Source organism: Meleagris gallopavo, chromosome 15 (genome assembly GCF_000146605.3).
Source record: "Meleagris gallopavo isolate NT-WF06-2002-E0010 breed Aviagen turkey brand Nicholas breeding stock chromosome 15, Turkey_5.1, whole genome shotgun sequence".
Classification (NCBI taxonomy): domain Eukaryota; kingdom Metazoa; phylum Chordata; class Aves; order Galliformes; family Phasianidae; genus Meleagris; species Meleagris gallopavo.
In genome coordinates, this window is record NC_015025.2 from 13,563,232 (window position 1) to 13,585,263 (window position 22,032).

The 22,032-nt window shown below is 40.9% G+C and overlaps 1 protein-coding gene across 2 annotated transcripts; it reads right to left on the reverse strand.

Annotated features, from left to right (window-relative positions):
* On the reverse strand, window positions 1-10,607 carry G3BP1 (G3BP stress granule assembly factor 1). 2 transcript variants are annotated; one of them, XM_010719158.3, is made up of 11 exons: window positions 10,473-10,607; window positions 9,791-9,872; window positions 8,442-8,615; window positions 7,585-7,675; window positions 7,033-7,126; window positions 6,493-6,697; window positions 5,663-5,764; window positions 4,996-5,107; window positions 4,490-4,615; window positions 4,277-4,386; window positions 1-2,463 (listed from the first exon to the last, which is right to left on the reverse strand). In XM_010719158.3, exons 1-11 carry the CDS (start codon window positions 10,565-10,567, stop codon window positions 2,257-2,259), a joined length of 1,398 nt encoding a protein of 465 aa, XP_010717460.1. In that variant the 5' UTR covers window positions 10,568-10,607; the 3' UTR covers window positions 1-2,256. The 2 variants fall into 2 exon arrangements, with proteins under 2 accessions (XP_010717460.1, XP_010717459.1); XM_010719157.3 differs by having other exon boundaries at window positions 4,277-4,407.
* Between the last annotated feature and the right edge of the window lie 11,425 nt (window positions 10,608-22,032).

Consider the following 22,032-nt stretch of genomic DNA (forward strand, 5'->3'; position numbering starts at 1 on the left):
TTTCTGTAAATATTTTATTTTACCTGTCATCTTCTCTGACAAGATCACTCTCTGGGTCTTACTGTTTAACATACTGAGTATGATTAATACAAAACCAAGATACACTTCACTTTACATACTTCAGTTCTTCACTGACATTCCTCAGTCATTTTTCAACTTGAAGTGAGCCAGAATTGTTGTCTGACTTCACCACTACAGAAAAGTCGGTGTTTTTTCACGTTTATGGATGCTTTCACAGATTTTAAGAGCAATAGAAACTTTTATTAATAGCACCTCCACAGTTGGGAAGTGCAACCTGTTACTGCAGTCCTGGATTTAACATCAAGAACATCAGAAACAACATATGAGAATTAAAAAAAGACACAAACAAGGACAGTTCAGTGAAACAGTTCTGTTGCACACCTTCACTCGATGGTCATTCCTAATGAGAAGAGCTGTTTTTTTTTTCCCAAAGAAAAAATAAATACCAGTTACCACCACAAGAGGAAGCAGTATGCATTTGTAGCACTTCTGGCTGCGAGAGGGCACACACCACAGCTATTGCTGTTGCACTTCAGCTCTCCTCCATTTCATCAAGAAATCTGAGAAACATCCATAAGGAGGGAAATGATGCAACACTAAAGATGAAGCCAAAACAGAACAAAACCCACTCTACTGACATTCAGTACAACCAGGTTCAATCACTACATTTGGCAAGTAAATGACAGTAAGTTACTGCTCTGCAACAGGTAATACCTACCCATCCTTTGTAGTTAGGGCAGTTTTGCTCTAGCTTTAGAGCAAATAAAGCACAGAAGTTACATTAATAAACCAAGAAAACATGGAAACAGTAAACCCTAGCACAGATAAAGAAGCTTACTACACAGTTCTTTTATATAATCAAGAACTCTGAGGTCTGGTGTAAACTCAAGACTGCCATTCCTATCCAGATATTTACACAGAAATATAATGGTGTTTTGTCTAATACGATCTTAAAATCCCCGTAATTGAAATTTCATCAGTTTCAGCTTCTTTAGGAGTACTGGAGAGTGTTCAGTGTAATAATTTCAGGACAGAGAGGCACCTCCTATGCTTATGCCGTCTATCAGGTCTGGCAGAAGCAGGGAATTAATGCCTAAGTGGCAAAACTATCACAAGTAGTGAGAAACTTAAAGAATGTGACAGAAGTACTTGTACAGCATCAGTAATGAAAACTGCTCAGCTTCAAAAGCTCAATTTTTTTGAATTCTGCATCTACAAAATCCTTGTTTTTGATTATTCAAATGCCATCAATCTGATGAAGAACAGACAGTATTAAAGACTTGAGCTGTAACCACCTCTACCTAGCAAGCCTAGTGACAGAAGGAAGTACATCTTCCTCTTGGAAGAACTCCAGCGTACTCTTGACTTGATAAAGCAAATCTAGACCTTTTTTATTTTTATTATTTTTTTAAACAATTTGCCAAGACTGGAATGAGAGATAAATAGAAGGCACAACAATTTTGCTTTTTTTTTTTATACAAATACAAACTAAACATGAAAAAACCTCCCTAGTTCAATAAAAAAATTCCACAAGTTCAGGAAAAGTGTTTTGAGAGTCAAGTTCTAGACATTTAAAACCTATCCCACAATCCAAAATTTCAAAGTGGTAAAACAGCAGTTATAATTCTTTTCCATGATCACGTATCAAAAGAAAAAAAAAAGATTCTATGGATATTCATTATTCCACTTTTACAGCGCCACAAAGAGAAAGGTGAACGTCAATTTTCGGGTGGCAATATCTCCAGATCAGATGATGTTCATATGACCCTCAAGGGATAAATCAAAGTTTTATTTTCCTGCCCTTGAAATACTTGCCAAGTACTATGTTTTCCTATAGGCTCTTGAACGCATGCATGTGAAATATTATTCCACTGACTGAAATGCACCCAAATTCAGTAGAGGGGAGGAAAAAAAACAAAAAGACATTCTTCTAGGAAAGACCACTGCTACCAAAAAAAATCCAGTCCGTAAGTTTGAGGTGAGCAAGGAAATTCAGTTCTTTTCTTTTTAAAATCCACTTTTCCTAAAGCGTTGTTCCACAAAGCTGGAATCTGGGACAAGGACTAGAAAAAAAAAATCACAAAACCATAACACAAACAAAAAAAGGGGCCAAAATAGTATCAAACGTAGCAGTCTATAACAGGCTAGGGCCACATTCCAAGATACCCAAGGCTGAAATTCACAAATCTGCAGGTAAAAAGGGTTTGCACCACCACGTCAACATCCACGATGCATTCACTGGCGTTGCCCGATCCCCCTTCCAGCTCCAAATCCTGGCTTCTGGGACATTCCTCCACGTGGAGGCCCTCGAATCCCACCTCCCAGCCCCCCGCGAGTGCCTCCAGGTCCGCGTGGTCTGTTATCTCTGCGGTCACCCTCCCTGGCAGCTCGTGTTTTCTTCTCCTCCACATTCAAGCGCACCTCTCCCCTGAACATGATGGGCTGTAATAGAAGAGAAAATATTTTCTTTAAGAATTCATCCGGAAGCTCCAGAAGTCAAGCAGATTTCTTTCCTTGGATGGAAAGAAGAGGATGAGAGAAGGTAGCAGAAAAGCATTTATAACTTATTATTGAATATAACCGTGGTCAAACAACCAGTCTCATGCTTGACTAGAGAAGATGAAAAGTGGCTGGAGATGTGGAAAAGTGACACTTTGAAAACATGATATAAAAGATGAGCATTCCAATACCTCTTACAAAAAGAGCTGACCTATTAACAATACCCTGATCTCATTAATACACACCAATTCAGTCTGTCATCAGAGTCCCAGATGGCTTAATCCTATGACACGAAGAATGACAGATCCTCTCTATCACTGGCCTGCATAGCAATGTGAAGCCTTTCACTTTGGTCTGTTTCAGGATACATTTTTTGCCCAAAGCACTGGGTCTCCTTGCAAAGCAACAGAATTTAGTGTTCTTCAAAGCAAGGTAGGAGGTGCGTAAAATCGTTTTCAAACGTTTAAATATGTATTTAAAAAAAGATCTTAGAAAAGCATGTCCATTCATTATAACTTAAGCATTTACATGAACCTGCATGAAAGGTACCCTGAATGAACCAACTCTGAAAGCCTACTACACATTCCCACGTCTAAGAATTCAGCATCCACTTTGTTCTAACTGCTCCAGTCTAACTGGAGCCAGAGAACAAGTACACAAAGGCCACAAAATTCAACAGCTGAGCATGCCTCTGGGAGTGTACACTCCATACACAAAGCCCAGCACTCAGCCCTTAGCTATCTCTCCCTGCAAAAGGACACAAAAGTGGACTTCTCTGGTTTTAATTCAAGAACAAACAGGCAAGTTTAAGTCACTACTGAAGGTGATGTTTGCACACTAGCTGCAGATAACTTCTTAAGGACCTACTGCCACTGAACTACTTGCTCCCAAACCAATTAGGGTTGAAGTCAGATCAACTCAATCTACATTTAGCAATGGTTTCAAGTCATCCATTTCAAACTTTACCCTAGACCACACTGGAACTGCTCTGTCTGCAAAAATGGGAAAGCATTTAAGGAAGCAACTCTTATCAGTACTAACATCTTAAATTACCAGCTCCCTTTAAGAGCTTCTACAATCACACAAAGCTCAACAACACTAACTCAAACTTTGCTAGAAATGCTGCTGGCATTCCACAGCTAAAGGTGCCTAACCACACAAAATATCCTAATCTCAAACTGAACCTCAGGGAACCAAAGTCTGCCTAGAGAAGTTGAAGCCCAATCCCTAGAGGCATTCAATGCCAGGTTGAAAGGGGCCCTGACACAGTAGCTGGCAACACCATCCACAGCAAGAGGTATGGAACTATATCTTTAAGGTTTCTCCCAATCTAAGCCATTCTATGATAAGCTACCTTCCAATTTAAGGTCAGAAATACAGGAGTAACACTGTCATACAGTATTAAAGAAAAGAAAGTATGCCACTATCTGCTGAAAAACCATGCTGTATGGGAGCATGTGGCACAGTGCATTCAGATTCACTGCCAACCATCATCCCATACATACTCATGGAGTGTACATCTTCCATGAACAATCACTGCTGATAAACTAAGCAGGTACTTTTCCTTTGTTTCAAGGAACTCTTCTCAATCTGAACACTAGTATACTTTCTCCCTCTCAACCCCTTTTGTCAATAATTCAGTAAGGAAGATCTTACTTGTTCAGAGGATTAGACTCTACTTTTTTTGTATTAGAAGCACCTGGAAAACACTGCCTGTTATTAACAGAGCAAGAAGCCCGACTGCAAGTTTATTTACCCTGTTGCTAAGGATCTTCTGAACTGGTTCAGGATCATCAAACACCACAAACCCAAAATTGGGGAGCTTTCCACCACTGTTGATACGCAGTTCAACAACATTGCCATAGCCTGCAAGAGAAGAGCCAAGTTCTTGGGTCATACATTAGAATGTTCTGTTGACCACACCAATGACTGCAACCCCAAAGCCTGAGGAGTAGAACTACCAACTTACTTTGGAAGAAGTCTTTTAGCTCACTTTTATCCACATCATGGGGAAGGTTCCCAACAAAGAGCTGGTGACTGTCTGGGTACCTCACAATCCGCCTTGTTTCCACATCACCTTGTTCACCCTCACGAACTTGAACATAAGAGAAAAGTTTAAGAAAAGACAGTTCCACAAACAAACAAGGACAACATCAGTTAGAATTAGCATCCAAACTGTGTACCCATTTATACATATGTATTTATACCCATTTATACATACCCTACACCAGGAATTTTCTAAGTGCTTGCTTTCTGTCATCTGACTGAAAGCAAATACCAAATAAAAAACTGGATACTTCAGAGAATGCTAGAAAAGCTCTACAGCTTGACAGACAGAGACCAAAACCATTCAATATCCAGGTAAGCAGAAAAACCTCACTGTTTGTGAGATTCTCAAAACTCTTGTTTACTGATTTCCCCAAAAATCACCAAATCAAAGAGCAGAAAAGTTTCACATTCTGTAGCTTTTCTTACTTGGCCTAGGACCCCGCTGTGGTGGGATGCTTGTTCGCTGCTCCCTCACTCTCTGATCCCTCTGAGGTCTCTGTGGTGGAGTCTGAGATTCAGGCTTGGCCTCAGGACGGGGCTGTATAAATTCAGAGGAGAATTATCATGCAAGAATAAAACAAACAGTAGTGCATTTAAGAACTCACTATCAAGTAATTTATCAATTCTCTTGAAAATTGAGTCAAAAGCCTGAATTCCATTCTTCTCACCTGTGACTAAACACATTAGGCTGTGGCACTCAACATCAAGTTAAATTTCCCAAGTCATTCCATACTCAGTTGCATAAAAAGTGACCGTCTGAACTATGGCTACATCACAACACACTCATTTCATGACAAAACCTTGTTCCTCAATAAGCAAAGGAAGAAAGTAAGGGAAACTGCTTCTCCTCTTAAATACATTTGTTTTAGACCGCAGATATAATCAGTCACAATCTCTTTTCTCCATGAGGAATTACTCCTCAGTCCAAAAACCAAGGAACAACATTTATGACATCCACCATGGAACACTGAATTAGACAGTCCTCAGTGCCTAAGAATTCAGTTCATCACCACACTGATTTCAGTACTTTTCCCATCTCAGCTTCCTGCCAATCAGTTTAGCAGTGAAACAGCTTTAGTTGCTGAATTCCTACCTGTGAGACTGGTACTTTCACAACATGAGGTGGTATCCCCGATACTGGAACAGCTCCACTGGGAGGGAGGTTCTTACTGGTTACTGATGCCCAGGAAAATGTCTAAAGAAATGAAGATTTAACTCAACTCCATATTCCTGATGTAACTATGTCTGTTAGCAGGATCAAAGTTTTAAGTAATCCGTGACATTATGGATTCACCTATTAGCAGTTTGCCCACAACCCCCTTCAAATCATCCCAATTCAGAAGACACTATTACAATAACTGAATTCCACTTTTAACCTGTTTCTGACACGCAAGTAGAATTGAAATTTGAGACAGCAACAGTCTAGCACTAAGTACCACAATAAAGTTAATCAAAGCATTGCTCTATGGAATACTTATTTATCAACTTCTAATGCCTTTGACACTACAGAGCAACAACAACAAAAAAAACCAGCCAGGAATGAAGATCATATCTCAACCATTTTCCCCAATTCTGTATCTTGGCTACTGTCTGTAAATAATGTCAGAAGCTCTGTTTATAAACTAAGAATCTAAGAAATTGAGCCTCTTGCTGTTACGAAAGTTCTAACACCCCCAACTTTACAAAGCTTTCCTTTAGATCATAGTAATTTAGACAAGTAGTTACTACCTAGAAATTCAACTATTTACTGTTGTATAAAAGCCAATGAGAAAAAGGCAACTGGTCATAAAAAGAGCAATCTGGACTCAGGAAAGAGTTAGAGCATTTAAACACTTATATCTAATTCCAGATAATTCCCTCAACAGAAAGTAGCATGTCAAACTTCCTGATGAAAGAACATGAAGAGTCACACTTGGTTATTACCCTGGAGTCTTCTTGCACAGCAGGAGCTGGATCAGCAGGAGCTGGAGAAGGACTTTTCTCCACAGTTTCTTCTGGAGCTGATTCCTCCAATACTGGCTCAGATTTTTCTTCCTGGACCTCCGGCTCAGGTTCCTGTTCAGGTTCTGGCTCTGGCTCAGGCTCTGCCTCTGCAGTTGTCTCTTCCAGGTGTTCTTCAATGTCATTGCTATTAGCACAAGAAAATAAGGATGATATTTACTGCATCTGATTAGATTACTGAGTAGTAAGGAATGCTACCTGTCTAACAAAGAAGCCAATCACATTTCACTAGAGGAAGAACAAAGGTAATCTAAATAAAACTACATTGTAGAATTACACAAGCTTCACATTATTACACTTCAAATCAAAGCATTAAATCTTCTGATAATCTGGAGTCTCTGCACTAAGCGTAACAGCATTTAAGTTTCAGCTGTCTTTCAAAAGGGAAAAATCATTTGTAGCAGCAAGTTCATATGACTTGTTCTATAAGTAGTCAATATTACCATCTAACAAAGGTATTACCTGACAGTCTGCTCATAGTAAGCACCAGTATCATCAGGAACAGCCTCAGGTGTTTGTTGTCTTTCCTCAGGTTCCTCCCCTTCTTCCTCCGATTCTGATTGAAGTTAAAAGAAACACCACACACTGCTTTAGTACTCAATTCCAACTTTCCAACTCATCTCCCACCAACACGCATTTGAAGTCTCTACTGAGGAGCACAAGGAAACACTACCAAAACACGGCACTAAACAGACATTTCCTTATAGTTATGCTTCCACTTGAGTTACTTGCTTTTGTCTGATATCAAATAACATTTTCTAAATACTTCAGACAACAATTGTTGCCTACAAATCTGATTGCTACTGCTCAAAAAAGGCCTTGCAGTTCTTTCAGTAGAGAAGATACCAGAAAACTATAGACAACAGTGTTAAAACGATAGAACTACAGGCAAGGAAAAGACCCAGAACACCATAAAAATTAATGCTGTAGAAAGAGACTTCCTGTAGTCTGGAAACAAAGCATGTAACAGACCCAGGAACAACACCAAATCACACTAAGTCTGCTAGTGCCCACCTTCAGGAGGCTCAGTGTCAGAGTCACCAAAAACTTCATCTTGGTAGCGGAAGATATCATTGTGGACATAAAATTTGTTTGCAACAGAGCCCTAGAAGAAAAAGAGGAGAAATAATTCAATTACATGATCTGCAATATCAAAAATTAAAGTAACAAAACACAAACAGCTGAAGCAAGTCACCCTTCCCCCACAAATACAGAAGATCAATCCAAAACTGCCTCCTTTAAAAAAAGTGCACTACACAGATAGAAAGATACCATGCTAGAAAGTCAAGCATGCATGAATCAACAGGAGGTTTAATGCTTTTTATTCTTATAGCTGATGGAGCAGTAAGCAGAGAACCTTGAATCACGGGTTGTTAATTCTTAGCCCTAAGTCAACCTGAAAAGTAATGTGAATTTGCAATCCTTCCCCCTTTTCCCATTATCATTTTGTTCAAATAGTGTATTTTGAAAGCCACCTCAAACACCGTGTAAGTGCTTTACCAAACAAAATCTAAATGCTGCCTTCAAAGGACAGAAAGCATTTTCTTCCCACTTTTTCCAATACAAGGACAAGCAGCTAGGAAGGCAAACTGAGGACCACTTTTAAAAAATGCATAAGAGAAAAAAAAGTGCTGTAGCTATCAGGAAGCCACAAGTCAGGGTATTTACATCTGTAATTATGATACCCAAAGTCAATTGATGAACACACAGAAGTAGCACAAATTCCTATGAATTTGCAGAGTACTCCTACCCAATTGCATAGCAAACTACCTTTCCAGTGTAACACTGGAGATTTCAATACTGAAACAGGCCTCAAATCCTGACATGATAGTATAAGCACTGCAATAATGCTCTCACTCAATATAGCATACCTCAGGTGCAAGTACAAACGTTTGCATGAACCTGCGCACGGGCTGCATGTTATTGGAGAGCTCTCCCATCACCTGCACTACAACACCATCATTGAGAGTAGCATGGGCATCCACGTGACGGATCTTTGTGTGGCAGTCCTTGAAGTTTAATGACAGAACCTTCTTGTGGATATCCTATAAAGGACAGAATACAGGTTATACTGTAAGAGTCATTTCTGATAAATTAGCTTCCAATGAAAGAAGAAACAAAACACATTCCCAAACTTACACAAGAAAGTTTGACAGTAAGCTCTAAGTTCACTCTGCTATTTTATACTATGAACTTCAACAAAAGGAAGCATACCTTGATTAAGCTATTGCTGTGTAAAATTAGGCAGTTGTTCCTCCCCTTTCATAGAACAGCCCAGGTTAGAAGAAACCTCAAGGATCATGAATCTCCAACCCCCTGCCACAAGCAGGGCCACCAACCTCCACATTTAATACTAGACCAGGCTGCTCAGGGCCCCATCTAACCTGGTCTTGAACACCTCCAGGGACGGGGCATCCACAACCTCTCTGGGCAGCCTGTTCCAGCACCTCACCACTCTCACAGTAAAGAACTTCCCCCTGACATACAACCTCAGTCTTCCCTCCTTCAACTTAAAACAATTTCCCCTCATCCTGCTGTTATCTACTCTTTCAAAGAGTTGACTCCCCTCCTGTTCATAGGCTCCCTTTAGGTACTGAAAGGCTGCAATGAGGTCACCCCACAGCCGCCTTTTCTTCAGGCTGAAAAAGCCCAGCTCCCTCAGCCTGTTTTCATAGGGGAGGTGCTCCAGCTCTTTGATCATCTTTGTGGCCCTCCTCTGGACCCTCTAACAGCTCTCCATCCTTCTTGTACTGGGGCTCCAGACCTGGACACAGTACTGCAGATGGGGCCTCACAAGGGCATAGTACAGAGGGACAACCACCTCCCTGTCCCTCTTCTGATGGAGCCCAGGATACCATTTGTTTTCTGAGCTGCAAGAGCACAATGCTGGCTTACATCAAGTTTTTCAGCCATCAGAACCCCCAGGTCTTTCTCCGCAGGGCTACTCTCAAGGACAGCTCCTTCCAGTCTGTATACGTGCCTGGGATTCCTCCGGCCCAAGTGCAAAACCTTGCACTTTGCTGTCTTGAACCTCATTAGGTTCATCTTGGCCCACCTTTCAAGTCTGTTGAGGACCCTCTGAATGGCATCCCTTCCTTCCACTATGTTTTTCCTACAGAAAGCCACTTGACGAAGTGAATGAATCAGAGCTGGATATGTGTCTCAACCACAAAGGAGACAAGGAAGTAGTAAATGACAGTAAGTTTTTCCCAATACTTACAGACTGCCCATAAACTGCATCAGCAGGTTTTCCATTGGAATCCAAGCCACCATGGACATAGGAAGAGTTCTTTCCATAAAACCTGTTGGAAAGAAAGATCTGTATAAGCTGCAGTGTTCAGGTATGTCAAGTACCCAAACAATAACAGCCAAGACTGAAGTCCTTCATAGGAACTAGATGGTGCACCCTGTTCTCCTTACCCTGCAATAAAGAAACACAGTACTCTGAATACACAGGACACTGGAGGCTTCCCTCAAGCTCTGGCTTTAAGTTTGAGGCAAGAAGCAGTGTCTGCTTATTTAACTAAAGCACTGCAGGTAAGTTACCCATTTTATGGCTAGGGATTGCAAGCTGAAGCTAAATATCATGGAACTATATTCTGACAGCAGATAAAAATCTGGAACTCAAGTTCACAATATGTCCTAGACTTTTCTCTCAGCCAAATAGAGATCAGCTGACCACTTAAGTGGAAAGGTCTGAGAAGTCTTTTAACAAATCCTGAGATTAGAAGGAAGGTTTCAGAAAGACTGCTTGAATACCACCTCAAAGCACAATGAAATGAAATGCAACTATCTTCAAAAAATGAAGCTAAGACATGGGAATAATTTTACTTACTGATTTTGAACATACAATTTAAAGAAACCACACAAAAGCTGATCATGAAGTGAAGCAAGAGCTTTACCTGTGCAAATAGTCAGGTGCCTGGTTCAGCAGAGTATAGTACTGTCTCACAAACTCCCGCCCGACCAGCAGGGGACTTGGCTTCTCCATCACCATTTCTTTGGTCAACTGAAAACTAAAGAAAAGCAAAAGCTCTATCAAACAGTAGCATTTTTGTGTTGCTGTTCTCATACAGACAGCGTAAGCCACATAATCACAGTAGAAAGCACACACCAAAACCTATTAGCAGTTTTACACAGTAAGCAGTTTAACCAATGTATTTTCAGAGTCATCAATCTTTGGTGCTGAAGAGAGGGAGAGGACTGCTGGGGAGCAAACCAGAGGTGGGAGAGGCTGCACAGGCAAGGGACATTACCTCATAGCATTCCAGCATTTAGTCATCCTACATACCCTCAGCAAAATGCAGGTAGCAAACAAGTATGGTTCTCCAAGAGGATTTGCTAAGTAGCTAAGTCATTTGCAGTTGATCCAAGTTCTACTTACCTCACTTGACTTCACAATCAGAATTAAAAGTCATATGTTTCAAAGTAAAGCCTGTGCTACTGTATTAAGGGCATTTATAAAAGGTCAGAAAAAGTCCAATCTATTTTTGTCAGCAGTGCAGCACTTGCTGCTCGGGAGCAGGGAGCACTGGAAGAATATCGGATTATATCAAAGGTACTGCACTACAAACAAATGCATGCTGCTCTTCTCTTATTTCTCCTGAACTCAAATCCACTATCATTTAAATCCAGAAGGTCAGATGGGTTCCTTTGCAGACCTATACATGATGTGCATTTGAGCTGTCAATGCAATAGACTTCTGGATTGAAACCCAGAATGGGTACCATTCCCAGGCCAAGGAACAAATTGATCTAGGTACCTCCTATCTCATTTCAGCAGGCCTAAGTTGTAAGAAAGACGTCTTTGTAGGAAGGTTACATAGTGTGCATGTTTCCCTCTGTTCAAGTATTTGTACAAACTGTTCAAACTGGTTCAAAAAGAAAAAAAAGCACCACAGTATTCCTAATTCTGCTTATATTAGGAAGCCGTGTTAGGTTATCTGCTTTGTGTTCTGTGATACCAAAAGGTAGCAGAATAGGTGCTGAGCTGACAGTTTTGCTGTCCATGTCACATAGGCTACACAGAAGTCAGTTTCCCTGAAACTATCCTGGCTTTGCAGTGCTCACAGAAAAGAGCTTGCAGTGGTACCCACAATGAGGCAGACAAATGCTATCAAAAGGAGATCAAAATCTAGATGTAAAAACTGAACTTTCTCCATGTTGCTGACCTATGGAATCCTTTCCCTACGCAACACACCCCAAACAGAACATACTTCAAGTGTGTGCTGCAAATCAAAACTAATACACCACTGACTTGAGCCCTCTAGGAAAAAAAGTCAGTAACGACTCCTGAATTTGTGTTCATCTGCTTTTATTTAATACTACAACTGTGTAAGTGGCCTCAAGAAGTAGCAGTGCTACCTAGAAATACGAAGTCAAGCTAAGCCAACACAGCAATCTGATGGAGCCTGCAGAGCACAGGCCTTGGCAGTTATGCTGGAGCTAGCTCTCTTGTCACTGCACAAGACAGCATCCTTTACCCTGGGTAAGTAATTGCCCATGGGTATCATGGTTCCTCCCCTGGTTTCATTCAGACTGCCTTTCCTCTGTATTGCTTTCAGCCTCGCTCCAGTTCATTCCAGTATCTCGTATGATGCTTTCCATGTATTTCTTGTACCTCAGACAAGAAGCCCCAGAAATGCTAGGAACCAACGACAAATTACAGCTTCAGCAGGGAGATGATCTACCAGGGAAGTCTATGGCTTTGACAGCTCAAATGCACATCATGTATAGGTCTGCAAAGGAACCCACCACACTGCAGGTGGTATCAGAAACATGAAACAGAAGCTTCAAATGCCAAAGAAATCATAAGAGACCCAGAGATTCATGATCCTTGAGGTCTCTTCCAACCCTGGCCATTCCGTAATTCCGTGTGATTCTATGATTCACTGCCTTTTTCCATTGCAGGACATTATCAGAGCTTCTACTTCACTAAATTCTGCAGAAGAAATAGCCCCTGACATTGAGTGACAAAGCATGGGATTTCACATAAAGCTGAATCAAGTCTGGCACCCTTGTTCCATACCAAACCATAGTGTAACAAACATACTGTAAGCAAAAGACAAGGCAATATTGAGGCAGAACATAATTTCAATACACTAAGAAGCTTTCCATGTTTTCATATATTCACGAGCTAACCATGAAGCAAGTGATATGCCACAGCTGGGTCTGTCCTGCAGGAGATGCATCACTTTCATTTTAGGAAGTTCTCAGTATCTGTGGTTTTAAAGAAACCTTTCAATCGTAAGCACAGTATATTACATACACAGATGTCTAAGAGCATGGACTGAAGTAACTAAACCCTCAAATCTATGAAACAGATTGCCTTCAAACGGACATTAAATAAGATCCCTACAAAATATAGGTGTTACCCCACAGGGAAAGTAAGGGTAAGCTGTGAGTACCGCAGCTGATGTCCTCATGCAGCCATCTCCCACAAAGCACTTCTGAAACAGCAGCAAAGCAAGAGCAGAACCCTGAAGGAGTGGGAGCAAGTGGCAGACAGCACCTCCACATTTAGACTGCAGTTTAACTGGCAATACAAAACTGAACTGTTTAAAGCCTTGCCCCTGTGCCATGAGTTTACTATTAAAAAACAGTCCTACAACATCGCCTCAGATCACAACTCCATGCAGAAGAACATTATGAACTGCTTGTTTGCTCCTCTATTCTGGAAGGTGAGGGTATGGGCAGTGCATCACTCCTCAACAAAGACCCCTTCTTTGTTTTCACTGATGTCCAGAAGACTTCCTACTCACTTGTGTTAAGTGTTACATCAGGTTCCTCTGAGAATTATTTTCCCATATCTTCTGGAATGAGTGTACAAAGCTTCCCCTCCTCGCTTGATGTAGAACCGTTACCTGCAGCACTCAGATCTCAACAGCTCACCTGTATGAACCCACCAGCACTCTCATCTGCAGAGCTGTTCAGACTTACTCCAGCACTGAAAGCATACAGAAGGCAGTGGCTTGTGATTGAATCTCATATTTGAGACAAAAATATATATAAAAAGGATCTCCCTACTGAAAGGGAAAAAGGCACAAGAAGCCCTCTCAGAACTGACTCTTACCAGAGAAGGAAGAATAGCAGAGTGCCCACTTCTCATTAAGATCCAAAAAGAAATGGGAAAAGCCTTTGTATGATTTGATCAGAGGACAGCAATCTGTTTTCACTCCTGCTGCACCTGCTGCTATTCTGCCAGCAGCCATCTGTTCCTGATCTCCAGCCAGCACAACCTGAACGATACATGCCAAGCACCTCCAGATATTATTTGCTGCCTACTACTCCAAGCAATTTTTACTGTTCCTCTATTCCTCGACCTACAAATAATGACAAATGTTTCATACTGCACAGAACATGACAGGACCAAATGTCTGGGCTATCACTGTATTACTTCTGATAGAAGCTTATCCACACATTTTTGTCAATTGAAATGGAAGGGTGTTAACAGGAACAGCTGAAAATTTGATGATTTAAAGTCCATCCAGAAACACACATTCATATTACTCCATATACGTAAAGCAGAGAATAACTCAAATTATAGCAAATGGATCAGAACAATTCTGTAGTGTGATGCCACTCCTTAAGCCAGGAGACTTAAGGGAAGACAAATAGCTCCTTTACAGTGGTTATCACCTGGCTGGTGGAAAATTCCACCATCTGTTACAGTGCTCCTACTTGGCAGAAAATCAATGCTAGGCACTGAATTTCTAGAGTACAGTTATGTAAAGTAAAGCCATTTATGCAAATGGTGTATTAAATTTAGATTTATGTCCACAGAACCCATCAGCATCCACAAAATTAATAGGGTCAAAGAACAGCTAGCTAGTTGGTTCTGTATACTAATTTGGTGAGAAAAGTGGAAAAAAAAAATCAACTGACCATTGGCCTACATTTAGAAAAACTCAAGTCTCCATCTTGTTTCTATTACTGCCCATGTATTACCAACATCTCTAACACACACTACAGCATTCAGGTTCTCAGGACAACCAGAGACTCCAGACACAATGTGGTAAGCCAAAGCATCAGACTTCACTAAGTCTTTCAGAGTAGAATAAAACAAATCTCATTTCCTAAAGCACACTGGGATTTTAATTATCTTCTGTCAATAAAAATGACTGTACTAACAAAGACAAGCACAATTTTTGAAGTTGGAGCCCATTCCAAGCAGGCCACAGTTTGCTTTTATATCATCCCGGTGTCTTTGTTTTCTGCTTTTTATATCCATATTTTTAACTTCTGTTCCAACAGAAGCAGCAGTCCATCCAAAAGCCCACAAATTACTACAGTGCATCACAGTTCCATTTGACTGGAATATTACACAGCACACACAGGCAGCCCTACAGCCCTACAGCAGTCCCACATGCTCTTCTGGCTGTCGCTGTGCTACATAAGCAAGAATATCAAATGAGTCCCTCTCAACGGATTGGTGCATTTTACAGAGCACCAAAACAGTTTCCCCCCCATGCTTTTAATTACAGGTTTAACTGATTAAGATACTATCAGAGCTGTTACGCTGCTTCCAACACTGTAATCAGCTTCTGCTAAGTGGAATTCATGTCTCTCATTTCTGCAATTTTACCTTTCTATGTAAGGTAATGTGCTGTAACTGATGTGCTCCCCATACAGAGATTTTTCCCATTTATACCAGGAATGCCAAACTCCTGACGCAGCTCTACCCCCTTATTTTCATGTCAGTTAATTCCTTCACATAAAAAGAGCTAAGAAACACCCAGAGGAGCTCATGTGGAAGAAAGATGCCTGCATCAAAGCACGTCACAGTACAAAGCTGGCAAATGGCAGTTTTGCTGGACTTTAAAAGGTTTCATCAACAGTTAATAAGGTTGTGTTATTAAGTATCATTTTGGATTTCTTAAAATGCTCTGGTGAGTGTTGAAAGCCACAAACTACCCGAGTGGCCAGCATTAGAAACAGATAAGATTGCTGTTCCAGACAAGAGAAAAAAGCCAGTACAAATAATGATGGAAGTGGCCCAATATGCTTCCAGCAGGCACAATCTGCAGTAGAAGTTAATCAACAAAGGGAAAGAACTCCAGTTAATTCCCACTCCCCACCATTTTACATACCCACTGTTTGCTACTGCTGTTGATTAAGAAAAAAAAAAAAAAAAAAGCCAGTACCTGTGTGAACTGAGATACAAAACATTGGAGTGAACAATGAAACACAAACAAGCTAAACTTGCATCACTAGGCAAATTCCAGAGCCTGCCTCATCCAGGGGGTTAGGTCACTGCACCAGCTTTCTCTCAAGTAGGAAGAGTAATGTAAACCTTTCCAAGGGAATGCATATTTAAAAACAAGATATCAGATACACTGAGATGTGAGACGCTCTTCTTATTTTAAAACAGTCTTTAACTATTTGAGGGAGAGAAGGAAGAAAGAACTACCTGTTGTTGACCTCAAGACCCAACTATTAATAAAGGACTGAAAAAGATCAAATAAGTAGGCAACGGAAGTTTCAGAACTGCTCTGCTTTAGATGTTACACAGAATTCAGAAGTGCAGCACCACAAGGAGCAACACACAGCAATACAGACTGCATTTTATATAGAGGCCATTGCATACCTGCCCACAGCTACTCCTATTTTTTTGTTTTGACAGAACCAGAGGAAAAGGGTTCTGTCTGAAAAATCACCAGAAGGCACACTATTTCACCATGGCAAGGCACTCTGCAGGCAAGTGCTGAGAGTTCAGTGATGGGATAACTTGTCTAAAGAATAATGACACATTTAAAGAACAAACTTTGTGAGATTAGCAGCTTTAAGTCTTAGAAACCCCAGAATACCAGTAAGTCCATGGGAAGTAAGTATTGACTAGGAAATGCTACAAGCAGGTACTCCTCAAAGAGGAAAGCAGCATACAGTCCAAAGCATATCACAGATGAGCCTTCAGCAATAGCCTTCAAGATGCGTATCTGGATCCTTAAACCAAACTGCCTTTCCTCCATTCGTTACGAAGAAGGGCATCTTCTGTACCACAGTTACACTACGCACAAAGAGGAGTGCCTCATAGGGTATCTGAGGCATTTAAGAGCTGAAATCTAAGAATTAATCTGGAACCAGAATGTGCCATCTTCAGGCAAACATCTCTGTGCTGTATTAGCATCGTGCTGCAGGAAGGGAGAGCAATATTTGAACCACTTTCTAAAACCTTTGACACGTACCAATGAAGGACACCACAGAAGAGCTACACATTGTACCATCTGCAAGGCAAATCATTACAAAAAAACTCCAAATCAAAGCTTAACTGTTTTCTATTAGTACTATCCAAATAATCAGAATAAGAAAGTATCCAATGCTACCTGTAAATGGAGTGTTTCTATTACAAAACTAAAAGAAAAGTTGCTCAGAATTACATTCAGCACTGCCCATGCTGGTACTGAACAGCCCCTGCTGGCTGGGGCAGATGGGAAGCCTCACCCAGGGGCAATGCACAGCCCCTTGAACACTCTAGGAATACAAATAAACCATGAATTGCTGCAGAAGAGCTGTCATTCTACCAATCAGGCTGTGTTTTTGCTAACAAACCTAAGTGTGAGCCACAAGTACACAGATGTGATGGAGTCTGACAGTTTCCAGTCAACATTCAGCATTTCTCTTAATGTTCAGCTCTGCCAAGCAAGAAAGAGACAAACTTGTATTTTTACTGCTATTAGTCAGAATCTAAATGAACAGTGACACATCGAGGAATGCAACTTCAAGAATGTTAAGATCAAAAGCAGAGAAACACAATACAAAGACTACCCAAAGCATAAAATTGAAGCTTGTTGGGAGCAGCATCTGTACCTGTGGGAACAGTGAACCAGGGCAACAAAGCATCAAAGCCCACTTACAGTGCGAAGATGGACAGCAAAGTTAGGTTCTGTTTAAAAGGGAAAGGATAGAAAGGGATCAAACTTGGAATCTAAATAATAACTTACAAATATTACAAGTGTTTCTCACCAATTTTTTTCACCTTCACCCATAAAGCACTTTCCTTTTCCTTAATGTAGGGTCTACACCATGAGTAGTATTTTTCCCACTCCTCCTTTTTAAAAGCTCTTTCAAGTGGCTTCCAATTTCCTATTTCACACCATACAATCACTCCTACTCAACAAAAACCAAAATTAGCTACACACAGAGGGATAACACTGCAGCAGAAGCATTTGTGTTCCTGCTTAAAATTATCATAAAGAAACAGGTTTTATTGTATAATGCTTACTACAGCTGCCTCACATCCATGACTGCTCAGGTTTTACAGCCATCTACTTGAGAAGCTCACTTCACACTGCCTATCTGGCATTACTTTTTGGGAAGTTCTGCTGTTCTGTACCACGGGGGAAAAGTACTCCAACTTAGAAGACAGCCAAGCTATTCCTTATGTTACCAAGAGATAACAACGCTGACTTTCACATTTACTTTTGTTTCAGTAACACGTACTACAGATTTATGATATGGGAACATGAAACGTCTGCATTCCTCAGCAAGTTACCAGAAGCTGCACGTCACTCCTTACATAAAGGAGACACAAAACAGGTAAGGGAGAAGCTCTGGAGAGCACACAAATTTAAGTTCCTAATATCTAATACTCATTGACTTAAAGAAGGGTTACCAAGGTACTAAACTATACATCTTAATCCCTGATCTTTCTAGAGACCCAAAAAGCAACATACTGATAGCTACTGCTCTGAATTCTTCCTGAGGGAGAACTCAGCTATTGAGAACAGTGGTACATGGTCTCATAGGCACAAACTGAAGTGCAATAGCTGTATGAGGAAATGTTGAGAAAGCAGCAAGAGCCAGTTTTCACCTACAATAGGTGTCTATAGAGCCATTGTAAATAGTCACTGTTTTTAGAGCACCCCAAGACAGTCTGGAGTCCCCCCAGGACCATCACAACAACCCCCACATACACTAAATCCTTTGATGTCCTTTGTGCATATCTGGATATACCGTTTACTTCTGAGAAGCTGTAACCAGGGATGCAGTGTTAGGCAAACAGCTCCAATACATTGGAGCACGTCTCATTCCATTTCCTCTTCGTACTGAAATGCTTCTGGGGCTGCTTATACCCTGCGTCACTTTGATGGAGGAAACTGGAATTGTCCTGATACCAAAACAGAACAAGCTAAGGAAGGCTACTCTACAGAACTTGATGCAGGAAACTAAGATAACCTGCCTTGAGCACAATTAATACACTTCAGATGATCACAAGTTGCTGCACTGCATTAAGCATTATAGCAAATGGCCCTTGTGATATGACAGAAATCCAAAGTTAATTCCTCTTGAAAATCTGAGTTCTCTCAATTCACAAAGCCTCGAAAATCCACAGAAATATATATATATTTTTTTTTACTGAAGGAGTAGGAATATCAGCTCCTCCCAAAGAGGCCATTCACCTCAAAGGTGAAGGACTTTCATATCTAACTGGACACATTCCAACTTCAATTATTCTATGACGAGAAGAATTATTTTTCCACAGATTTTAGCCATGAAAATTCAATCTTTAAGAGATAGCAATAATCTGAATTGCTTATCAATTATGTCCTTAATGAAAATTTACAACCAGCTTTGAGCCCACACTGCTCTCTAAACTGCTCCTCTATAAAGCAGGAACTCAAACCCTATGATTTTTTCATTAGGACAGGTTTTGTTTTGACATCCAAGAGCTGCTCCAACAACCCGATGAAGTTGGCAGCAGGTCCAGTCCTCTTCTCTTAGCTCTGCCATTTTTTCCATTTGGCTCCACTGCAGCTTCTCAAAGTAAAAAGGAAAAGTTACTCAGGAGCAGTCAGATGAAGCAGATTAGAACACCTAGCTACTCAGATATTAGTGTGAAATTCGAGCTCACTCCCATTTGGATTCGAGTCACAAGAATTAAGATTTTAACAGAAATGCTTTCTGCATGCCAAGCAACAGATTCCTTTCAAGAGTCAACTACTGCACTGCTGTCCATTTTGCTACAGAAGACTGGTAATCTTCAGGCATCTATCAGCCAACTCAGACTGATCCATCCCTTGTTAAGATTCATAATCAAAACAAAAATCAGCGTAACAAACCATAAGCTGAAGTAGAAGCAGGATGAGGCAACACAGAAGGAAGTGGAAAATGGCCACCAATGCTTCGAAATTCAGTATTTCACATTTGCCTCAGGAAGGAATGTACAAATCTGTAAAGAGCTCCATAACTGACAGCTCACCATCTCCAAGCTCTCAAAGCAAGTACTCCACCAGCTATGCCTTTCTGGAAGAGATCCACAGTCTTAATATAGCAAAACTAGGACTCCACACCAGGAGAATATTCACTGCCTGCAAAGTTTTGGGCATTCCTACAGTAGTTGAAGATAAAGGGTTTTGTCTGGTGGATTTTTGTTGTTGTTGGGGGCAGCATTTTGTTAGTTTTAATTACTCTGTGAGCTAACTTAAGATCATCAGGACTATTAATTCCCCACAAGAAGTTCACCGCCAGTTGCTTCACATCAATTCCAGATATTTCACACAGGCATCCATAGAAAGTTTTGCCTATCACCGAGTGGATCCTATCACTTCCCCCCTTTGGTTTATTTCAAATACAGCAGATTACATCTAACAACCACCACCCAAAGCCCTGCTCTACTTTGATTTCCTCTTTGATTTTTTCCAGCAGGCCATTCACTGTAATCTCATGAACTGCTCTCTCAGAAGTTACAAATAGAACTATCAATATGTACATACCGTAACACCAGTGTTGTTTTCTTTATTGCATTTTCATTAACTTATGCTCCTCAGTATACACTGCTACAATCATTTGCAAGGAGAAAAAGGAAACTGCTGTTTTTCTTTTTTTATGATCGTAGAACACATGATTCCATGATTCTGAACCAGCTTTCAGGCGCACCTTCAGCCACTACAGCAAGGGAGTGATAACCCTATCAAGAAACATTAGCATAGTTTGGCTCTTTCTGAACTAATTGTTACTCTAAAGTGCAAACTGTGATACCGAACTCAAACTTCTGCAATACATTTGCAAAAGACTATAGATAAATACTCAGAAATCAAGACTTAAGCAAAGAGCTTCCTGCCAGGTCTTCCCCTCTAACTGTGTTCTCTAGCTTCAACCACACATATTCACACTCAGGAAACACATTAAAAAAAGGCAGTCTCCTATTTCCAGCAACTCGAGAAATAGAAACCATTGTTCACAGCCAGATTTGATGTATACAAGATTTTTTAAAAAGATTATTTACACTTAACAAAATGAGATACATTTTGTTAAAGCTCTAGAGTGGATGTGATTCTTTTTTTAAGACTCTGCAGAATCCCACTTCCCAGTGTGTTTTAATGCTGTCTTTCAGGCAAACTAGAATGCCCTAGAATAGACGTTACTATAAAAAAACTAGAGATTTTTATCACAAAGACATTCTGTGACTTCTGGAGTACAAGATCCCTAATCACATAAATGCCAAGATGTAACCTTATATTTTGCTATGAGGTCTACTACTAAGCTTTTTTTTTTTAATCTCAAAAATGAGATACTGAACTTCTCTAAATATATTGACTAAGTAAATACAGTGAATGAAGACTTAAGTCCACTGAATATATTGACTCAAACCCCTCTGGAAGAGTTGAGCCCAGTTCACGGGATGCACACATCCTTATAACAGCACCGTAGAATGATCATGGAATTATCTTTTAGCAAAATGATTAGGCTTCCTCTTTACAGAAAAGGAAGTTATTATTAAAAAGTGAAAACCAGGCCAAAAAGGAAGATTTTAGAAACAAACTCGAGTGCGGTTTCTGTCTGTCAGCTTCTGCACTCCCACCTCTTTTTAATGCCCGTCCACAGAGCCTTGTTGGCTGAAAACAACCTAGCATACAACGTTCAATTCATGGCACCTGAAAGCGTGAGCTTCCAGAGCTCGATAGCACCGTCCAGGTTTCTTAAAGCTGTCACTTCACCCTGTGGAACACAGGCTGGACAAAAATAGCACGCCTGGAAACATGGCGGCTCGCTGCAAAAGCTGCTTTCAGCCAATCGTGGGGGTAAAAAAAAAACAAAACAAAACAAAAAACAAGTCATTGTTTTTGCGATGAATGCTCACTGCGCGTACGAAAGCCATAACAAAAGAAGCCATCAGGTAATCCCGTTAAGATTAGCAACTCGTCAGGTCACGCAGATCCAAGAGCAAAGCGCACGTGGACGACACCCAAACCTTTCCGCCGTTGTTCCCCCCGCTCAACCAGGCGCATTTCGGGCCTCGCAGGAGGCTGAGCGGCCTTCTCAGCAGCACCGCTTGAAATCTCGGCTCGATCCCGGCCCGGCCAAGGTCACACGGGCAGCGGTGCCGCGCCGCAATCCTGCATCCAGCGCCCCGAAATCACGCGTGTGGCACCGAGCTGCCCGGAGGGAGCGCTGAGCCCTTACAGCCCAGCGCCGTTTCCTCACAGCAAAAACAAACCGGCCAAAGGATAAAAAGGACGGGATG